Source organism: Zonotrichia albicollis, chromosome 3 (assembly GCF_047830755.1).
Source record: "Zonotrichia albicollis isolate bZonAlb1 chromosome 3, bZonAlb1.hap1, whole genome shotgun sequence".
NCBI classification, from domain to species: domain Eukaryota; kingdom Metazoa; phylum Chordata; class Aves; order Passeriformes; family Passerellidae; genus Zonotrichia; species Zonotrichia albicollis.
This window is the reverse complement of record NC_133821.1, coordinates 39,168,893-39,187,483: the sequence shown is the minus strand read 5'-3', so window position 1 is coordinate 39,187,483 and position 18,591 is coordinate 39,168,893. Positions and strand designations below refer to the sequence as shown.

General features: G+C 38.3%; 1 protein-coding gene across 3 annotated transcripts in view; it reads left to right on the top strand.

Annotated features, from left to right (window-relative positions):
• Positions 1-18,591, top strand: part of BABAM2 (BRISC and BRCA1 A complex member 2) — a 164,395-nt gene that overhangs the window by 83,084 nt on the left and 62,720 nt on the right. For all 3 annotated transcript variants that reach the window (XM_005483098.4, XM_074537216.1, XM_074537217.1), the window contains one exon: positions 7,299-7,408. In XM_005483098.4, the coding sequence (XP_005483155.1) occupies positions 7,299-7,408 (110 nt within the window). The remainder of the gene's footprint in view (positions 1-7,298; positions 7,409-18,591) is intronic.

Below are 18,591 nucleotides of genomic sequence, written 5' to 3'. Positions count from 1 at the left end.
AAAATACTAATTTTATACTGTAGTGCATGTTATTTTTATACTGTGCCACGCCTGGATTATGTATTTCAGATTTCAGTCTCAAACTTGCCAAAACATGCTTTTGACCATTGAAGAAATCTGCCGTGTTTTCTGAGATTGTTTTTCAGACCTAAGCAAACAGTATTGTTGTGCTGAAAGGTCACCACAACTTTTTCTGCTATCAAAATAAGTCAATTTTCATTGTCTGAAATTTCATTAATCTCAAAGTTTTTGAATCTGGCATGTATTTTCCTGGACAAGAATGTTGCTCTTTCCTCCTAACTGTTTGTAGTCTCTTATGCTTTTCCTAAAAGCATTCTTTACCTAACTCTTCACAGTCAATCATATTGTGAAAGTAGCAGTAAATTACCACAACTATAACAAAAGAAAGGAGTATAGACAAAACAGATGAATGTGTAAATGTTGAACAAGAAGACCCTGAACAATGACAATGAAAAGAACCCCTGGGATGTCACACCGTTTGTGTAGCATCCGTGTTTTTGTGTTCAGCTATTGATGCCCAGTGGTATGCTTGGAGGTCTTGCTGATAGTTTTAATGCTCAGTAGATATTTGATTTATTTTGTTTAGTGAAGAAAACCCAGTATGTTGTCCTAGAAGCTTGCTTTTCAGATTTTACAAAGTTGTTCCCAGCCTACAATTTCCATGTAATTTTTAAAATGGGAACAGCACTGAGCTCAACCGTGCTTTGCCCAGAGTGCTTGCTGCTGTGTTACCTTGGGAGAGGGACTGGATATGGAAAGCTTTGATGAGCAGTGCACTCAAGGTAACTGCCTTTGTTTTCATTAAAGTCCTATTTAAAGAATCAACACTCCTTGATCAGACCTGGTGGGTTTCCTGGAAGACAGGAGAAAGAATTTCCTCGAGTGATTAAATATCTCCCTAGAGGGAAGCAGATTTCTCAGTCTCGTTTGCCACTTCACATTCCTTAGCCTGCTTTCACCTAGTATGTTTTATTATTTAAAAAACAAACAGAAAAACACCAACCAACCAAATAAAACAAGAAAAAAAAAAACTACCAAAAAACCACTAATGAAAAAAATAGGGAGAACTTGTAGCTGCTCATATCAAAGCTAGTGAAGCCGCTACACAATGAGGGTACAAGTTGTTTGTGCTTTATTTTCATTTTATTGCACACTGCCATTTGGTGGGAAAAAGCCACAATTGCTAACTCTTGTGAAGCAAGAGGCCTCTTAATACTAAGGAAGCAAACAGTGTTGTGTATTCTTTGGTGTAATTCACATTTCAGCTTCAAAACCAAAGTCGTCTCTGATCAGTTGTTAATAATTATGGTACAGGTATGTATCATGTAGAATTTAATGAATTAAATTTGACCCTAAGAAATTAAATTTTTGAATGCATGTTACTCTCATGCATTTCTCTTCTGAAGACCTTTCTTTTTTCAGAAAGGATCCTGAAATATAAGTTTCTCAGTCAGCTTCAGTGAAGCTGACTGACTTGGTAGGGCTGAGAGGTACCACAGGCAAGTAGGTGTCTGCTGAAAGACCCACTTAGTGTAAGCTGGCTGCAGATGCTAAGATCAAGGTCTCCTCACTCCTTTCTGTTCTTTTCTGTATTCTGCCTTTTTATTCCACCTTCCCCAGCAATCTCCACCACATCATGTAAGTTTATTCTTTGTTTCTTTTAAGCAATCCCTTCCCCATTTGTTCGAGTTTTCCATTCCTTCAATTAGTCATACTACAAAAACAATTATTGAAGAGTTGTGAAGGCTCCAGCAAGATGTAGGAGCAATCAGCTGGGACTGGGAACCTCCCTCCTGAAGCAGATTTGGCCTCACCATATTGTTGGGAGGCATCTACAATATCAATCATCTGTGAGGCATCTCATTTCTCAAAGGAACATCCAATAGGTTTAACAGCTTATGTTCTCTTCCCTCATTTTTATCCCCACACCAGTTGCTGTGCATATCCATAGTACACACTTAACAGCCTTACCAGAAGTTCAGCTCCCTGATTTCCTGCTGTCCCCAGGGTCAGAAGCTGCTTGTCCTTCTCAAAGAATGCCAATACTCTTCCTGCACATACTTTCCCATACTTCCTACCAAATTCAAAGCTTGTTTTCTTCTCATTTTTGTTAGAGTTAATCACACTAAACCAGGCTCTCAATGCCACATCTTTGATATGTGCATTACCCTATTTGATGCTCTCCTCCCAGTCTCATGCCCCCTCCATCCTGAGCCTTTCATGGAAAGGCAGGTCCTGCTACTGCCCAGGACAAGACTGAAGTCATTTACCACTTTAAGCATTACTGTTTGGGCCAGGGAATTGCACTTGTGTGCCAAATACAGAACTACTTCCTCTCAAAAGTATACTTTAATCAGAGGCTGCAAGGCAATTTAATTTTTTTTTGATGATGAAGAAAAGGTAATAACTGATTTTCCATACTCTGCATCTTTAAGGAAAAGGAACTCTAATGTACAACTTGGTAGGACTCCAGGCACAAGAGGAAATGGGTTATAGCAGTTGTGACTGTGCAGAGCAGATGTTTTGGTTGGCCTGGCTATCAACCATCTGACTCATAATAAATTGTCAGTTCCAGTAAATTCCCAGTTTTCAATTACAGTAGGTAGGATATGAGAAAACAATGCCGTTTGGATAGTGTATTTAAAGTGGTTTTGATGGTAATTTTCATAAACAACTCCTACTAACTTTGTAAAAAGATTAAGGATTTTGGAAAGGCAGCAGCTGTAAACATTGAAACATGCATTTGAATGTAAATTGAGATTAATAGAAATGAAAACCAACAAATGGCTGTTAACACAGTGCTGATGCAATTGGAAACAGAATTTTAAGTTTTTCTTTGGAGTTTTGTGATACTCAAAGTGCTTTCATGAGGTATATGGGAGAAAAATATCTAAATGCCTTCAGACTTCAATTTTCATCTCTTCTGTTCTTCATTTATATTTTCACATGGTCTCTTCCTCTTTTAAAAAATGCATACTTTTAAAAATGCATGCTTAAGGAACCTTTCCTCTGCACTGTGCTAAGTAGAATAACAGTGAATTAAAATAAAATACCATGAGTTTACTGTTTATAAAAAGTTGTATTTATTATTGTAAATTGTTGCTAGGTTTCTGTAACAGGAAAAAAAAAGCATATGGGTTGAAAATGTCTAGATTTTTTTTGTTGTCGTTCTTTTCTCACCATGTTGCTTTGGAAGTTTTGACAAGGATGAGGTTCCATTGTACAAAGTATTCTGTAAACATAGGAAACCCCTTGTAGTTCTTGAGAAAGAAAACTATTTTCAGTTTTAAGGGGTATATTCATTTTTTTAATGTTTGATTTGAATGGACATTTTCAGAAATGAAATATTTTTTTAAAAAAAGACATAGTAGCAAGGTGGCAGAAAGGCACCATGAAAATCTGTGTTGGATCTTTTACACTGCAATGTTCTAGTGGCTTGCTTTTTTTACGATCAAGCATGAGACTGTTGTGGAAAAATTAATAGGTGGGCATTATCACATGTTTAACTAATGATCTCAAGCATTTTTACATTCCGTTTTTAAACCTCAAAATTCCTGTGGCCCAGGATGAGTTCTCTGTTCAATTAAAAGTTCATTTTAATAATGCCTTCTGTAGAGTCTTGTGTAGAAAAACTTCAGTGAGTATAAAATGGCACTTTTATTATGCAGTTCTAATCTTGAAATTTAATATTTATAGAAAATTGCCATTCTGCATTCTTACAAAATCAGTTTTTCTTGAATATAAAATAAATTTGTTTAATAAAAGCAACTATTGTATTGTAAGTTACATGCAAATTATAAGACAAAAAAACTGGATGCTTAAATACTAAAAAATGAGATGTGACTTTAGTTCAGCAGCCTTTTTTTTTTCTTTTTTTTCTTTTTTTTTTCTTTTTTTTCTTTTTTTTCTTTTTTTTTTTCTTTTTTTTTTCTTTTCTTTTTTTTCCTAAAAGGGGATAATATTGCCAAAGTGTTTGGATGTCACTCTGTCTTTTGAAGGGAGCTGAAAAACAAGAATAGAGGTGACTCTTACTTTGCTGCTCTATTCAGATCTGGTCTGTTCTTTGATATAAATACATGTGCAGAAGTGGGAAAAGGAAAAATGCTGTCTGTGCAGGGTTTGATAAGAAGCATTAAAACAGTATTTGTCTTTGGACACTGTGGTGTAATGAAGAGATCTCAGCCCCTGTTCTGGGCACGTGGAATGGCCTGGTATTGGAAGGCTCCATCTTCTCACCTGATCACTTAAGGTTTCTATAGATGACTGGGACAGAGATCACTGAAAGCGTTAAGTTGTCTCTAACTGGCACAGACAACATCAAAAAAGTTTATTAGCTGCAAAGTTTTCCACAGTTTATCTGCAAGACATGTGGTTTTGGTTTGGTTTTATAAACGGCAGCTCTAACAGATACACCAGCGTCAAATGCAGTTCTAGCAAGCAGCTTCTTCCATAAATAACAGAGGCTGAAAGGAATAAGTGGTATGGTGTCAGATAGAAGGGGATTCATTGTAAATCTGTGGCCACCTGAACAATAAAGTCAAGCAGCTTCATGGTGTTACTGCTCTGTGTCTTTTAAAACCTACAGGAATGCTGGTTTGGGGTCTTTTTTAAGTAACAATTTTCATATCTCAGGGCTGAAAATATGCATCCATCTGAAAAGTGGTAGTTACAGAAGAATGCCAATTTCTTTACCTGGATTTCCATTGGACAGGAGCTGTATGAACATAACAGTGCTCTGCTGGCAGCAGGAGTTGCAGTCATGTTTGTTGAGTGTATTTTTGTAAATGGAAAAATATCGTGTCTCAATTTATTGCTCTTACTTCATATTTCATTTTACTGCAACTTAACATGAAAAGATGCAGAGATGATTTATGTGGTTGTGTGGGTTTTTTTCCCCCTGGCATGAGTCTTCATATGAAGTTCACTAGTGAGCACAGAAAATAGAATGTAATATTACTGTATGTGTTAATGGATGCTCTAATAGCATTCACCTAATCTGTTTTGGAGTTGGGTTTTTCTGTTTCCTTGTTTTGACTTTGTTCAACCAGTAAGCACCTGATAGGATTCCAGAAACTAGTCTTACACATGGTGGTAAGCTGTGTGTGCACATCTACTTTTAGCACTAATTATAAATGCTAGACTAAAGAGGGGCTTTACGGTCCAAGGCAGAGCTGGATGCAGCACTACAGGTGGGGTCTCAGCAGAAGCAGAGCAGAGCAGGAGGGCAGAATCCCCTCCCTCGTCTCGCTGGCAGCGCTGCCCGAGATCCAGCCCAGCATCCAGTTGGCTTTCTGAGCTGCAAGTGCGCGTCACAGGGTTACATTGAGCTCCTCATCAACCTAACCATTTTATGTACCTGTCATCTCTTGAAGAATGCCCATTAAAATAAAATCTTTTTAATTGTTATTAGCATTAAAAGGGTTGCTGTTCAATCTCTCTTAATAGTTCTTTTCGTTTGATTGACAATTAGCAAATTAATGGGGAAAAGGCAGTTAATGCTATAGTCATAGCGTTATAGGATTGAAAGCTGTTCCTTATTCAATTTTTTTTCCTTAATGATGGAAATACATGAAATACTGGGGAAAAGATCAGGGTATATTGTACTCTTGGGTATATTTTGTTGTTATTTGTCTTGTTGATAAAGGTTTTGTAATCTGTTCTATTTTCTCTAGTCCAGATGATAGTAACACTTCAGGGAACATTTTGGGTCACGAGATCCTATCCATTGCTGTTACAGGCAGTCACATCCCATAATGCCATCCCTAAACTGACCGCAGCAGGACAACAGCTATTGTTTGTTCTCACCACTCATATGGAGTGTGGTCCTGTGACTTAGGGTTAAAACCATGCTCTGATTTCCAGCCACAGTGTGCTTTTGTGACCATTTTACAGGCAGTTCTAAGAGCGCAGTTTTATTTCATCTGTCACAAGTGAGCTGCACACCAAGGCAGAATTTAAGAAAACACTGTCAGCTCTGTCTCATTTTTCATCTAAGACAATTAGGCTTTTTTAAGACCCATTCTTCCCTGCAGCTTATCACTAACTTTCTTGGCATGTAGTGTTCTGCACACAATAGCTGGTACACAGCTCGTCTCTCTGGACATTAACAGCCCTGGTCCTGCCAGAGCTTCAAATGGCACGAGATTGCCTTCCTGAAACCACTCAGCAGTCACTTAATTTTTTGTTCTCCTCACATAGGGCAGGGCCTCCTAAGAATATTTAAGTGGTTTGCCTGTTCCTTCCTCACAGCTGCCTGTAGGACAGAGCATACCAGGGCACTCTGCACCATGTTGATCATGCTTTGAGTACATATCTTATTTCCTCTCCTATTTTTCCAAAACAGATAAGAACAAAGGCATCTTGGCAAGTTGCTATGTATATATGAACAAACATGTTGGAAGATGTATTTGTGAGCAGAAAGTGGCACCATATTATTTGCTGTCAGTGAAGGTGACTGTGCTGCTAACTGATTACTTTCTAACTAGAGGTCAAGAGCTTAAATGAAGTTGTGTGTGGCAGAAATACACTTGTTAGTACTATATGTAATTTATGAATTGGAGGGACATCAGGTCCTAGCAAGAAACAATTTGTTCTAGATGATCCCAAAGCTGTAACTGATTGTTCTGATTAAAGAAAGCCTCAACTGTGAATACAATAAGATTAAGTTGTATTTAGCATGCTGGGTTTTTTTTCCTACAGTCCTGTCCTGGAGTCTGCAGTCTTTGCTGAAAGTAATGCATAGGTTTAATTTGCAGGAAACTGGGGGACAGTGACTTCTAGATATAAATTTCTAATTGCAAAAATGTTTTTCATCCACAACAGGAGTTGAGTACAATACACTAGAAAGTTTGAATCCTAAACTACTTTGAAAAATAACAAACACAGAATTTGTGGTCATAACTCAGTGATATTACAACATTTTAAAAAATCCTTTGGCATTTGCTTCTGATGTCAAGCCAGGAATTCCTAAAAATGAAATCTGTATCTTTGCTGAAATTTATAGTTCACTGAATTGAAGAATTGTAGTACTGTATACTTCATAACTCAGTAATTTTATTCTGATACATTAAAGGAAATCAAGCAGATCAAAATATTTATTTAAAGTGCCAATATAGTAAGAAAGAATAAATTTGCAACCTGTTTTGCAGGGTTACAGTTTAGATTCCTCACTTAAGCATCTCCTAAATAAGTTTGTGTTTGACTTACTAGTTCTTATCTGTAAGCTTTTAAATATTCAGTTTGTTATTTACCATTTTATATTGTTTTTCTATGTACAGGATGTGAATGAAGACCCTGGAGAAGATGTTGCACTCCTCTCTGTCAGTTTTGAGGATGCTGAAGCCACTCAGGTTTTTCCTAAGCTGTACCTCTCCCCGCGTATTGAACAGTGAGTGAGAGATTTTCTTCTAGAATGTTTATTCTGCTTCATCTCAGCACTTTTCAATTTTTTCCTGATATGTGTGATAACATACTAGGTGATAACATATTATTGCTTTAAATTGCTTAAAGTTATAGTGGTTGCTTTGAGCGTGTGTGGTGGAGAAATGATAGATCTTCTCTCAGCTAGTTTTGTTTGTATGTGATATTCTTGTAGCGTCACAATCTCCAAAAACCATGTTTGTCCTTTCTTGTGGCAATATATTTTGAATGCCTTCTATGGTACAACATAGTGATAGCTTTTGTGGGGGGGAATCTTTAATTGTTTTTTCTTTTGGGAAGGTAAGTTCTCTATATAAACATAATATATTTGAATAAATTATTATTGTAGAAGCTAAAGAACTTGGTTAACTTTTGGAATTTGCAGCTTTAGTAAATTACTTTTTTCGGGAGAATATCTGAATATTTCATTTTAAGAGCATTGAACCTTACTGATGTGTTTACCAGTTGGCACGTTTGCTGAGAAATGGATTTTTACTCCTAAAATGGAAGACTGGAGACTAAAAATCAATCTGTTTTCATTAAATTTCATTTCTTCCTTTTCTGAAATTGAAAATATTTCAATGCTTCTCCTTGTCTTCAGTATTTCAGTCTTGTAATGCTTAAAAAAATAACTATGTTAGACTTTTCAGGAATACCACATTCAAACTGGTGTAGCATTGTTTCAGTGATGTGTTTTAGCTAATAGGGCAGTTGACTTTCCTCTGAACTGGTGATGACTCTTCTGTGCAGAGGAAAGATGGGAAATACTGACTACCACAGTTTTCTAATAACTAGGACAAAGTTTGTGTGAGTGAAGAAACATGATATCTTGACAGATAACAGAGTATTGATCTGGATGAGCTCTTGGATGCAGTTTAGAAAATAAAAACCAGAATTTGACTTAGATAAAGACATAACACTTCTGAGATACTTTAACAAAATGTAGGTTACATGTGCATGTGCAAACACATAGATAATGTGTTTAGTAGCTTTCACATTTTCATATTTTTCATTAATTCATTCTTTTTTGTCAGCATCAATTGAGGGAATAATTGTAGTCAAATATGTAATTATCCTTCTATGTTCCAAAGGATTCTTTTTCTGAACTCTTAAAAGCAAATGGGCCACCATTAGTTTCCATTGTATTTCCAGCTGCAGTCACATGCTGATGGTGAAGTATGTTTCAGGCCACCCAGGTATATCTGTCTAAATCATCCACGAGCTAATGAATACGTTGCATATTTTCCCACTTTCAGCAGTATCTTTAGAAATATGTTAACCTCTTGATACCTAGCAGAATAGTACAAAGGAAGTCTTTGTCTGCCTAAAAGTATTGCATTTTCTCTCAGTCCCCTAAAGAGCATCTGATTTTAGATGTGTGATGTAGAGCGAGACATCAGAAAGATACTTGAGTGGTATTGGTATGTAGCTGACATTCTGGTGTATTTATGGCTTTTGTCACTTATAGCTGATGCAGTCATGTTAAAATCATGCCAGTAAACCCTGGAGTTCTGTGCCACACCTTGTCACATTATCTGTGTGTTGAGATTGAGATACTTATCTAAGTCAATCTGTTTTTCTGTATTTGTAACATTTTCATCACAGTATCTAGGTACTGATAATGCATAATTACTGAAGTTGCTTGTGAAGTGTTGCACCTCACTTTATGCTACTGGCTACTTCTTATGTGCCATGAAAAAATGTATGGGTATGTTTTCAGTGTTTGTAAAATTGTATCTTAATAGCAAATATACAGTTCTCTCTTGTTCTTTCCCAAAACCAGTCTCTGCTGTGTTTAGCAGGGGCTGACAGTCTAGATATTTAACCTCCCAGTGTTTGGGAGCTGAAGCAACAATGTGTACTTCTTTATACTTTTTGCCAAAAGTATAAAAAGCCTCAAGAAGCCCTCAGGATTAGTTTAATGACTTGAGGCCGTGGCATGCTACATTTGAATTGTGTTCTGCTTATAAAGATCTTTCCTGCTGCTCACAGTAATTGGATCTACAAAAGCCATGTAAGCAAATCACCAGTGTATTTTTTCTGTGCAGCAGATTTTGAGGTGTTCCAAGTAATAGTTGATAGTTCCCAACATAACATTCCCAAGAACTCAACAAAACGTGAAAAATACCAAAGTCCCACAATTATTTTGCTAACACTAAAATGAGTTCACATTAAGAAGAGTGAGCAAACAGGAATAGCATTTTCCTGACATATGAAATAACATTTCAGGTTTGTAGAGCAGTAAGAGGAAAAGGGCCTGTTTGTGTAAAGTGAGTTATCTCCTGCTTTCCCAGGAGGTTTCATTGCTCTTGTGCTCTGCCATATAAACACACATTCCCACATTGCCCTTTCTAAAAATGATACATACCCACAGATCTTGTCAGCAAATCTGAGTCCTAGGAATGTGAATATAGGTTTTTGCTTTGAAGGGTTTTTGTAAAACACATTTGCTCTATTTTTTAAAATTGATAGTAGGTGTAATAATACTAAGACTTGGACTGCACTTTGTCATAGACTCTGTAAGAGAGATTTCCAAAATCAGGGAAGTGTCCAACTTTTAGATTTGGGGTGAAGATGTTAGTACCCTGATTGGCTTGAAAAGGTTCACATATTGAAGCAGCAGGTAGAAATCCAGTGGAGCTGTGGCTCATTCAAGTCAGTATTGGTGCTTTATTGGCTTGTATGGTGTGATGTCTGGCTGCAAGAGTGTCAAGTGCAGTTATTACAATCAACCAAACCCACATTTAGGGATGGGAATTACCTGCATTAATTTGTAAAAATCTCATCAATAACTATTCATTACAATACCTAGTCTAATTCTTTCATTAAAACATGCTAATTTGAAAAGTTCATTTTGATACTATTTGTTCAAAACACATTAACAGCAACTTTTAATGTTTCCTTCATTTGAAATCAGTCACTTAAAAAGCTTATATTCCATAGTTTTAATAATTCTTCTGACTTCTTATTGCATAACAGATGCCAATAGCAGTTACTTTCAATTATTTCAAAATTAGACCAAGATAAAGTGAAACATGGGATTTTTATGAGATATATTTGTTTTTTAAAAACTACCATCTTTACTGTAGTATCATAGAAAACAGTTTCTGCACACTTCTGTAGGAAGTGGTAAGCTGAGAAACCACACAGACTGACCACACAACTTGAGAGATTGGTGCTTGTCAGCATCCATGAGTGTGTCCCCAGCTCATCCTTCCCTTCCTCCCACCTCAGGGCAGGGGCCTTGTCTCAGGATGCTCTCCATCCTCTGCTGTGCTTTGGGGACAGGGTCATACAGCTGAGCTAGGTAGGCACAGCCATGCTCTAGGGCATGGTAAGGACCTGCTGGGATATTTATCCTTTATGTCTCTGATGCATTTCCATGAGTGATTCATGGTGGCTCTAAACCTGTTGGTAGGAAGCATCTTGTTGTTCAAAATTGCCTTTCTGGTGAAAGTATAGTAGGTACTCATATGGGATGGAAATCTGTTATAAAGCTGCCCGTCATATCTTTGTTTCTCATTTATTAAAAGTCATTAGACACTAAATCCAAGAATCAGTGCAGGATTGAACAGCTGATGTCTAAATTAATGATTAAAAATGTGTGTCAGCATACTACACATGAATGTGGATCAGAAGTTTTTGGGCTTTTTTCTTAACAGAAAAAGAATCAATGTATGTAGTTTTTTTTTTTCTTTCGTGAGTCATCCATGCTAAAGAACATAAAAATGGGTTCATCTTGGTTCACATTTTAAGAAAAAACTATATTAGGGTAGAAACACTGTTGCTCAGTGAATGCTGTGTTCCCTATGTTCACAGAAATAATCCTGCAATAAACACTGTTGTCCTGGAGGGCTTTTCTCTGATAAATACAGACGTGAATATGCTAAGAAAACCAGCTGTCAGTAGAAGTTGTTTTGCTTAAATGGATCAGACTCCATGCGTTGGGGACTGAAATGGTCGTTTTTTACTGGTCTGGGAGCTGTGCCAGAGGGTTCTTCGTGACTGAGGGTGGTATGCAGAGTTCGGTGACTGCGTTTAACCTTCCCATACAGGCAGGGGAGAATAACAAGAACCTGATCTGAACTCTCTGGCTTTGAATGTTCCTGTATGTTTTTCACTGATGGAAGAAAAAATTGAAGAGAAAATGAAATGTGTGTTTGCTTTGATGTGTTTCCTGTCTGTTACCTGTGTTTTCTGCTGGGAGCTGGAGGAGGAAAACCATAGCATAGTACCCATTTACTGCTGAGTACTGCCTCTTGCTATGTTTGAGACACAGGGGAGCTGTTAAGGCCTTCACCTTTGAAGTTGGCATGCCATGCTGCCTCCACTAGAAGCCTGCTGTTTTAGACAGATTATGAGTACACAGTCACTAAATGAATGGTTGGGCTTAGGCCTTTTTATATGTCTGCTTTGTAGAAGTGAGAAGATCTTCAATTTGGCATACTAATATGTGATTATTCTTGTGAATTGATGATTTCAGTAGAATTGTTAGTAGTCATACTCGGCAGTTCATGGCTTCTTCAGATCCCCTTGCAGACATGGGAAGCAGAAGGAGTGACAGTTGATTTGCAGAGTTTCCTGTTCCATGAGGTTTTGTTTGGTCAGTGCCTGGCCAGTGCATCAGACATATTTACTGCCTGCTGTGTGTGCCATGCCCCCATCAGCCAAGGCTTCAGAAACTATAGCCACTACCACAAACTCATTGCCAGCCTAGCACTGCTTTGTGCTCTTCTTGTGTCCACAAAATAATTGTTTTGCTGCTACCAGCTTTTGATGGCGTGTTGACAGCTCCAGAAGAGATCAGGACAGACTGGGACTGGCAGTCAAAGCAGATTGACTTGTACTTCTATTCCAGGTGTTCAACTGTACTGATTGTTCTTTTTTTTTCTTTTCTTCCCTCTGAAGCTGCTATAGAGCAATTAGTGAAAATAGTTGTAGGAGAGCTAAGATTATGTGTCCATCATCTAAATGGTGCTTTAATGCTGGATATGTTAATGCTGTCTTTAAATGGCTCAGTTAGTGAGATTTTTAAGTCAGTTAAGAGACTAAGCAATTAGACCTATTTGTCGAGGTATGAAGTACTTGAGGCAGTTCAGTGGGACCACTTCTGTTGCTAGGTAATGAGGTACCAGTTTCCCTATATAGGAGATATGGGACAGTTTTTAGTCTGACATACCTTTTGTGGCAATCCAGAGCTCACTGTTGCCTCAAGTCTCAGAGCAAAACTTAGAGCTGACTAATGGGAAGGGTTTGTGTCTTCCAGAGGTTTTGTCAGGCTCTAAGTGTCACCCTGTATGTTTAAGGTTCTGTAATGTGATGGTGCAGGGAATATTTTTACATGATATATCAAGCATTTTGTCACTTAAAGTATTTTCTTGTATGGTTGAAATACACATATAGAAAAATTCATTAGTAAAAGATCACAAAAGAAAATGGAAACGTGATTCAACACAGCCCTCTGCAACTCCCTCTGCATACTTCTGACTAGGGTAGAATGGTCTACAGAAATTTCACAAATTTTAAATCCTTTTGATTCCTTTAGATTAAATCTCTCCGTTAATTTGTTGCCCTTTTTCACTTGTGCGCATGTAATTTATTTCAGACTACCCTAATTAGGCATCCAATTCTGTATCATGTTAGTTGTCATATGCTATGAGTATGCCACCTTTCACTGTAATAATCTGTGTTTCAACACAGGAATTTCTAAGTGTCATTATAAAGCTGTACTCAACTAAAATATCTTCCTTGGGGTTTTATTGTGATATTACTGCCTCTAGGCATGTTTATCCACCTATAAAGAGTGATAATGACGAAAAAACAGAACAAAGTAATTTTTTGAGGGGACATCAGACAATATTCATTAAGGTGTTCTTGATTCTTTACTGTTGCCCATATGTTTAGACTTGTATTTTTGTACAGTGAGATTGTTAAAAGCACTTTTAATTAGTCAAAACTAATTGCTGTCATCATCATTACTAGCTAGGTCAGTACTTAGTATTTTTGAAATCTTCCTCTCTATCTGCAATAGGGGTTACTTTTTAAATTACTTTCTTAGATTGTGTTTATTTTGATACTGAAATTAATTTCAGGAAGAAAAGGTCCTGAAGAACTCTGGACCAGATATGGACAGTTTGAACTCCTTGAAATGTTTTCTGTAACATTAATTATGCTGATGAAAGATATTAGTAGGTTTCATCTTTTTATTGTGTCTTTTGGTATGGCTGTAATAGGGTCTGGTAACAGGGGTTAAATGTTAACCTAAACAATTACTGACTAGGTGTTTCTTCAAAATGCAATGGATACATCTGGTTGAGGTAAAATTCATATATAGGGGGACTTGGAGTTTTTCTAGGGCCAATTTATTTTTCCTTTCACTGATGACATCCTGGTGTTAAATTCTGCTTTAAAAAAAAAGGGCAACAGTTAGATACAAAGTTAGATTGCTGGAAATCACAATTGAAGCAGTAGTTTCTCTGTTATTAAACAGACTTAATTCCAGAGTCTGCATCCGTGGAGTTAAATTGCACTTGCAGAGGGAAAGTGCTTCAAAGTTACTGACAGCATGAAATTTTAAAATTACCTGACAAGTTTGAGGCTTCTGGTAATTTATCTGTAAATCTCATCATAGAATCATTTAGGTTGAAAAGTATCTTTGAGATCATTGTGTTCAAATGTGAACTTGACACTGCCAAGTCCACCATGTCCCTAAGTACCACATCTGCACATCTGTAAAATACCTCCAGAGGTGGTGACTACACCACTTCTCTGGGCAGCCTGTTCCAGTGTTTGGCAATCCTTTAGGTGAAGAAAATTTCCCTAATATTTAAACTTTCCCTGGTGCAAATTGAGTCCATTTCCTCTTCTGTCACTTCTTGTTTTTTGAGAAGAGGCTGACTCCCACCTGGCTGCATCCTGCTTTCAGGTAGTTGGAGAGCAAGATAAGGTCCCTCCTGAGCCTCCTTCTCCCTAAGCTAAACCACTTCAGCTCCCTCAGTTGCTCCTCACAGGATTTGTGCTCCAGACCCTTCACCAGCTCCTTTGCTCTTCTCTGGACTCACTCCAGCACCTCAATGTTCTTCTTGTAGTGAGTGACCCACAACTCCACAGCACTCAAGGTGCTGGCCTCCCCAGTGCTGAGTGCAGAGGAACAGTCACTGCCCTGGTCCTGCTGGCCACGCTGTTTCTGATATAGACCAGGATGTCACTGGCCTTCTTTGCCACCTGGACACACACTGGATCGTGTTCAGCTGCTAATGACCAGCACCCCCAGGTCCTTTTCCACTGGACAGCTTTTCAGATACAGTTCTCCAAGTCTCTAGTGTTGCAAGATGTTGTTGTGACCAAATGCAGGACCCAGCACTTCACCTTATTGCACCTCATGCTGGCCTCAGCCCATCGATCCGGCCAGATCCCCCTGCAGAGCCTTCCTGCCCTCCAGCAGATCAGCACTCTCACCCAACTTGGTGTCATCTGAAAATTCAAACAGGGGCACTTGATCCCCTCGTGCAGATCATCAGTAAAGATTTTTAAACTGGACTGGCCAGAGTTCTGAGCCCTGGGGAGCCCCACTAGTGGCCAGCTGTGAATTGGATTTAACTGCATTCACCACCACTCTGGCTTGGTCATCCAGCCAGTTTTTACCCAGTGAAGACTGCACCTGTCCAAGCCATGGGCTGCTAGCATCTCCAGGAGAATTTGGTAGGAAGTGATGTCAAAGGCTAGTCAGTGACAACATCTGCAGCCTTTTCCTCATCCATAGGGTCACCCTGTCACAGAAGGAGACCAAATTGATCAAGTGAGACCACCTTTCATAAATCCATGCTGATTGTCCTGTACATGCCATGTGGTGACACTCAAGATAATCTGCTCCATGACCTTTCCCAGCACAAGGCCTAACAGGCCTCCTTCTGATCCTTCTTATAGATAGTCATTACATAGATAGTCCACTGGGACCTCTGGCACTGCTGGCAAAGGATGGGAAGTGGCACAAGCAGGTCATGGAAGGTTTTTCTTTCAGATCAGAGCTGAGATTTAGTTGTTCTACTGTATTCATTCTAACTGGGTAATAATTACCAAAACTGTCAAGCAGTAGTTAAATGAGTTAATTAGAATCTTGGCAGAAAATGCAGTGGGTATGGAAAGGCACATTTATTCAACAGTTATGAAAACTCAGATTTCCTAGAGTACACTTTGAACCCACTTTTGTTGCTGCGTGGGTATTTTTCCCAGTTCTTGATGTAAATGCAAACCCACCACTACAGAACGTGGTATCTTAACAAAGTATGCTTTCTTGATGTTGATTTTTGCATATTTGGGATATGGGGTTTGCTTTCTGAATATGGTGATCAAGCCATTTGTTTTCAGAGAACTTCATTCTGATTGTGATCTGCATATTAGTCTTCTGTCTTCAGACTTTTTCTCTTTTATTATTTAAAACAATTAACAAAACTTCACCTGCTGTTTAATGCTGGCTTCCAAATGTCTGTATTCAGTTGGTACAAATCTCTGACCACTGGAAAGTGAAAAGTTAAGGATTTTCAGATACAGCCTGTGACAAGTGTGAACACAGACTTAAGTTGTATGTGAAAGACCTCAGTTTTGATTGTCTCTGTTGTCTTCTCCCTCTGCCCCCTATCCCCCCACGGGGGAGAGCTGGTAGTTCCTGCTAGGAACCACATTCCTGTTACTGATGTTCCAGGAGGGAATGTGGCAGTACAGGGCGCATGAATTGAGGAGTACGGCAGAGGAACTGAGGAGTGTGGGGAATCTGATGGGCAGGAGAAAGAATATAAAGGAAGGGGTCTTGGCCCCACTCTGTGTGATAAAAGATGGTAGTGCACTCTTTGACATTACCAGAAGGGCTGGTTTCCCTGCCAACTTGTCTCTTTCCCATGCACTTCTTGGCCCCACAGTACTACTAGGTATCACCTCTCAATTTCCTTTGCTTTCTGCTCCCCATAGTTCCTCCAAATAATCAGTGGCATTTTAAACTTGATGCCTTCTTGAAAGGAACATTAATACCTCCTTAAATATCCATTGTAGGAAGATGCCATTTTCCCAAAGTATATCATGGCTGATTTTTAGAATGTGACTACAGAATTTCTGGGAGTTTCCTTTTCCCCAATTATTGTCAAGAATGTGGTTCATTGTATTGCTTATTTTATTTAAGGCATATGAGACACTCACAGTCTGTCCAGCTACTTAACTGCTACAAGCTGCTTGGCTGATTGTGACTGGACCTACCTGGAGAAAATTTATAAAATACATTATCAAAGGTGAGACTTTTTTATTGAACAGTCTTTTCTTAGATAACAGATTCCCCTTCAGGAATACTGTGCTTGTTTCCTAGGAGCTTTACTCTGAAGAGTCCCCTTAAAAAACCAAAAGGATTTGTTGAATTTTGAACCTGGCACAGGCATCCTCTAACAATACTAAACTTCAGCCATGTTTAAATGAAAGTGCAGACTATAGGCAACAAATCATATGACTATTGTGTTAATGAATGGGACTCTTTTTATGTATAGTTTGGAAAAACACACTTGTATGTCAACAAAGAATATTACAGAATTTAAATGAGAGATCTTGTGTGTGATATTTAGAATGTGCATGCAGTACGTGTCAAACAACCCATGGAGGACGACAAGCTAAATTTGGCAAGAACTGAAAATTAAGATGATGAAAGTGTAGATTCTTTTTAGTTGAATTTTAAAACTAAATTCTTTGAGCTGGTTTCTGGTCAGGGGCCACTAAAAATAAATGGAGAAGAAATTTCATCCATTTAACAATTTCAGTAGGCAAAACTCTGTTAGTACTGAAGTTGCAGACACCACAGTGCAGTGGAAAAACCTGTACAAATAGAGCGAAACAATTCTGCTTGCAGATATTTGCTGCTGAAGCCAATGAAAGGGCTGTGCTCTTCTGTGTGGTTTAGTGATGTCAAGCACTACTTGCTGGAGGCAGCTGCGCTACTGCAATGCTTTCCTGACCTTAAATAGCCTATATGCTGGGTAATGCAAGTGTTCAAATATAAATACAGGGCACGTAAGGACAGAGGGAGGCCAGAAAAGCCATCGAGGCCCCTTCCCTCCCCTGAGTTAGTCAGTGTCTTCCTCAGTATTCTTCTCTTCTGGTATTTATCCAAGATATTTACAAAACCGTTCAGACTAATTGTTCCCTTGTGTTGCCTCAGTACTGTTTATTGCATATGTTAAGTACTGCGTGCGAAGCAGTTCTGCTCTTCAGTGTGGCTGCTGCTTGCTTTCCTTTCCTTTTCCTTTCTTTGAGGTTGCCTTTGATATTAACCCAAACAGTTGTGCAACCTCTGTCTGTCCTGGGAGGCTGTGTGTGCCCACTGCTCTTCCCTGGACTTCTCCACGCAGGCAGGGCTTTCTGGGACATTCTGTAGAGGTAGTTCCTTCAGGTCATGTTTTTGGTCGACTTCCCAGATTTATTTTTTTTTCTTTTGCTCTGTAATGGGAAGATGGTTAGATGACATGATGTGTAATTATGTAGTGATCCTCCTAATTTGTTCCATGGCTCAAACATTGTGTTTCTTTTGTGCCTGTAATGAATGTGTAACTTGCTTTCTACCTCCTCAAATCCTGTTGTTTTGAATTGATGCTCTTGTTTTTGTTCATTTACCTATCGCTTAGGTTTCTCATACTGCCTTCCATTGGGTTTTTATTTCTTTACATTCCATCTCTATTTCCTGATTTCTCTTTTGGCTGTTAGTTTTCAGCTCTGCACACATCTCTGAAAATTTGTTTTGTTTTTGAGAAGTGAGGCTTTGTTTTTTGCATGCCAGGTAACAGTTTTTCCTGCAGTTGACATAGAAACTGCAAGGAGAGTAGAATGATGAATGTACATCCTGACAAAGCAAATCTTGTTTAAAGTTTTGGTAACATTTGATCTAGAAAAACCTAGCAGCCCTTTTAATTGTGTGATACAGAGAGTCACTGCATGTCCAGAACAATCATTTAGTGTTGTCTACAATTCCAGTGCTTTTGTTGTTCTTAATTTTAAAGTATTTTAACATTGGTGTTTTAAACTCTGTTTATTTTACTTTTTTTTAACACTATTTCTCTTCAGAATTAATTGTTTTCATTTATGAAAGGAGGGAAACCTTCAGGATTTTTATGCAACAGTGAA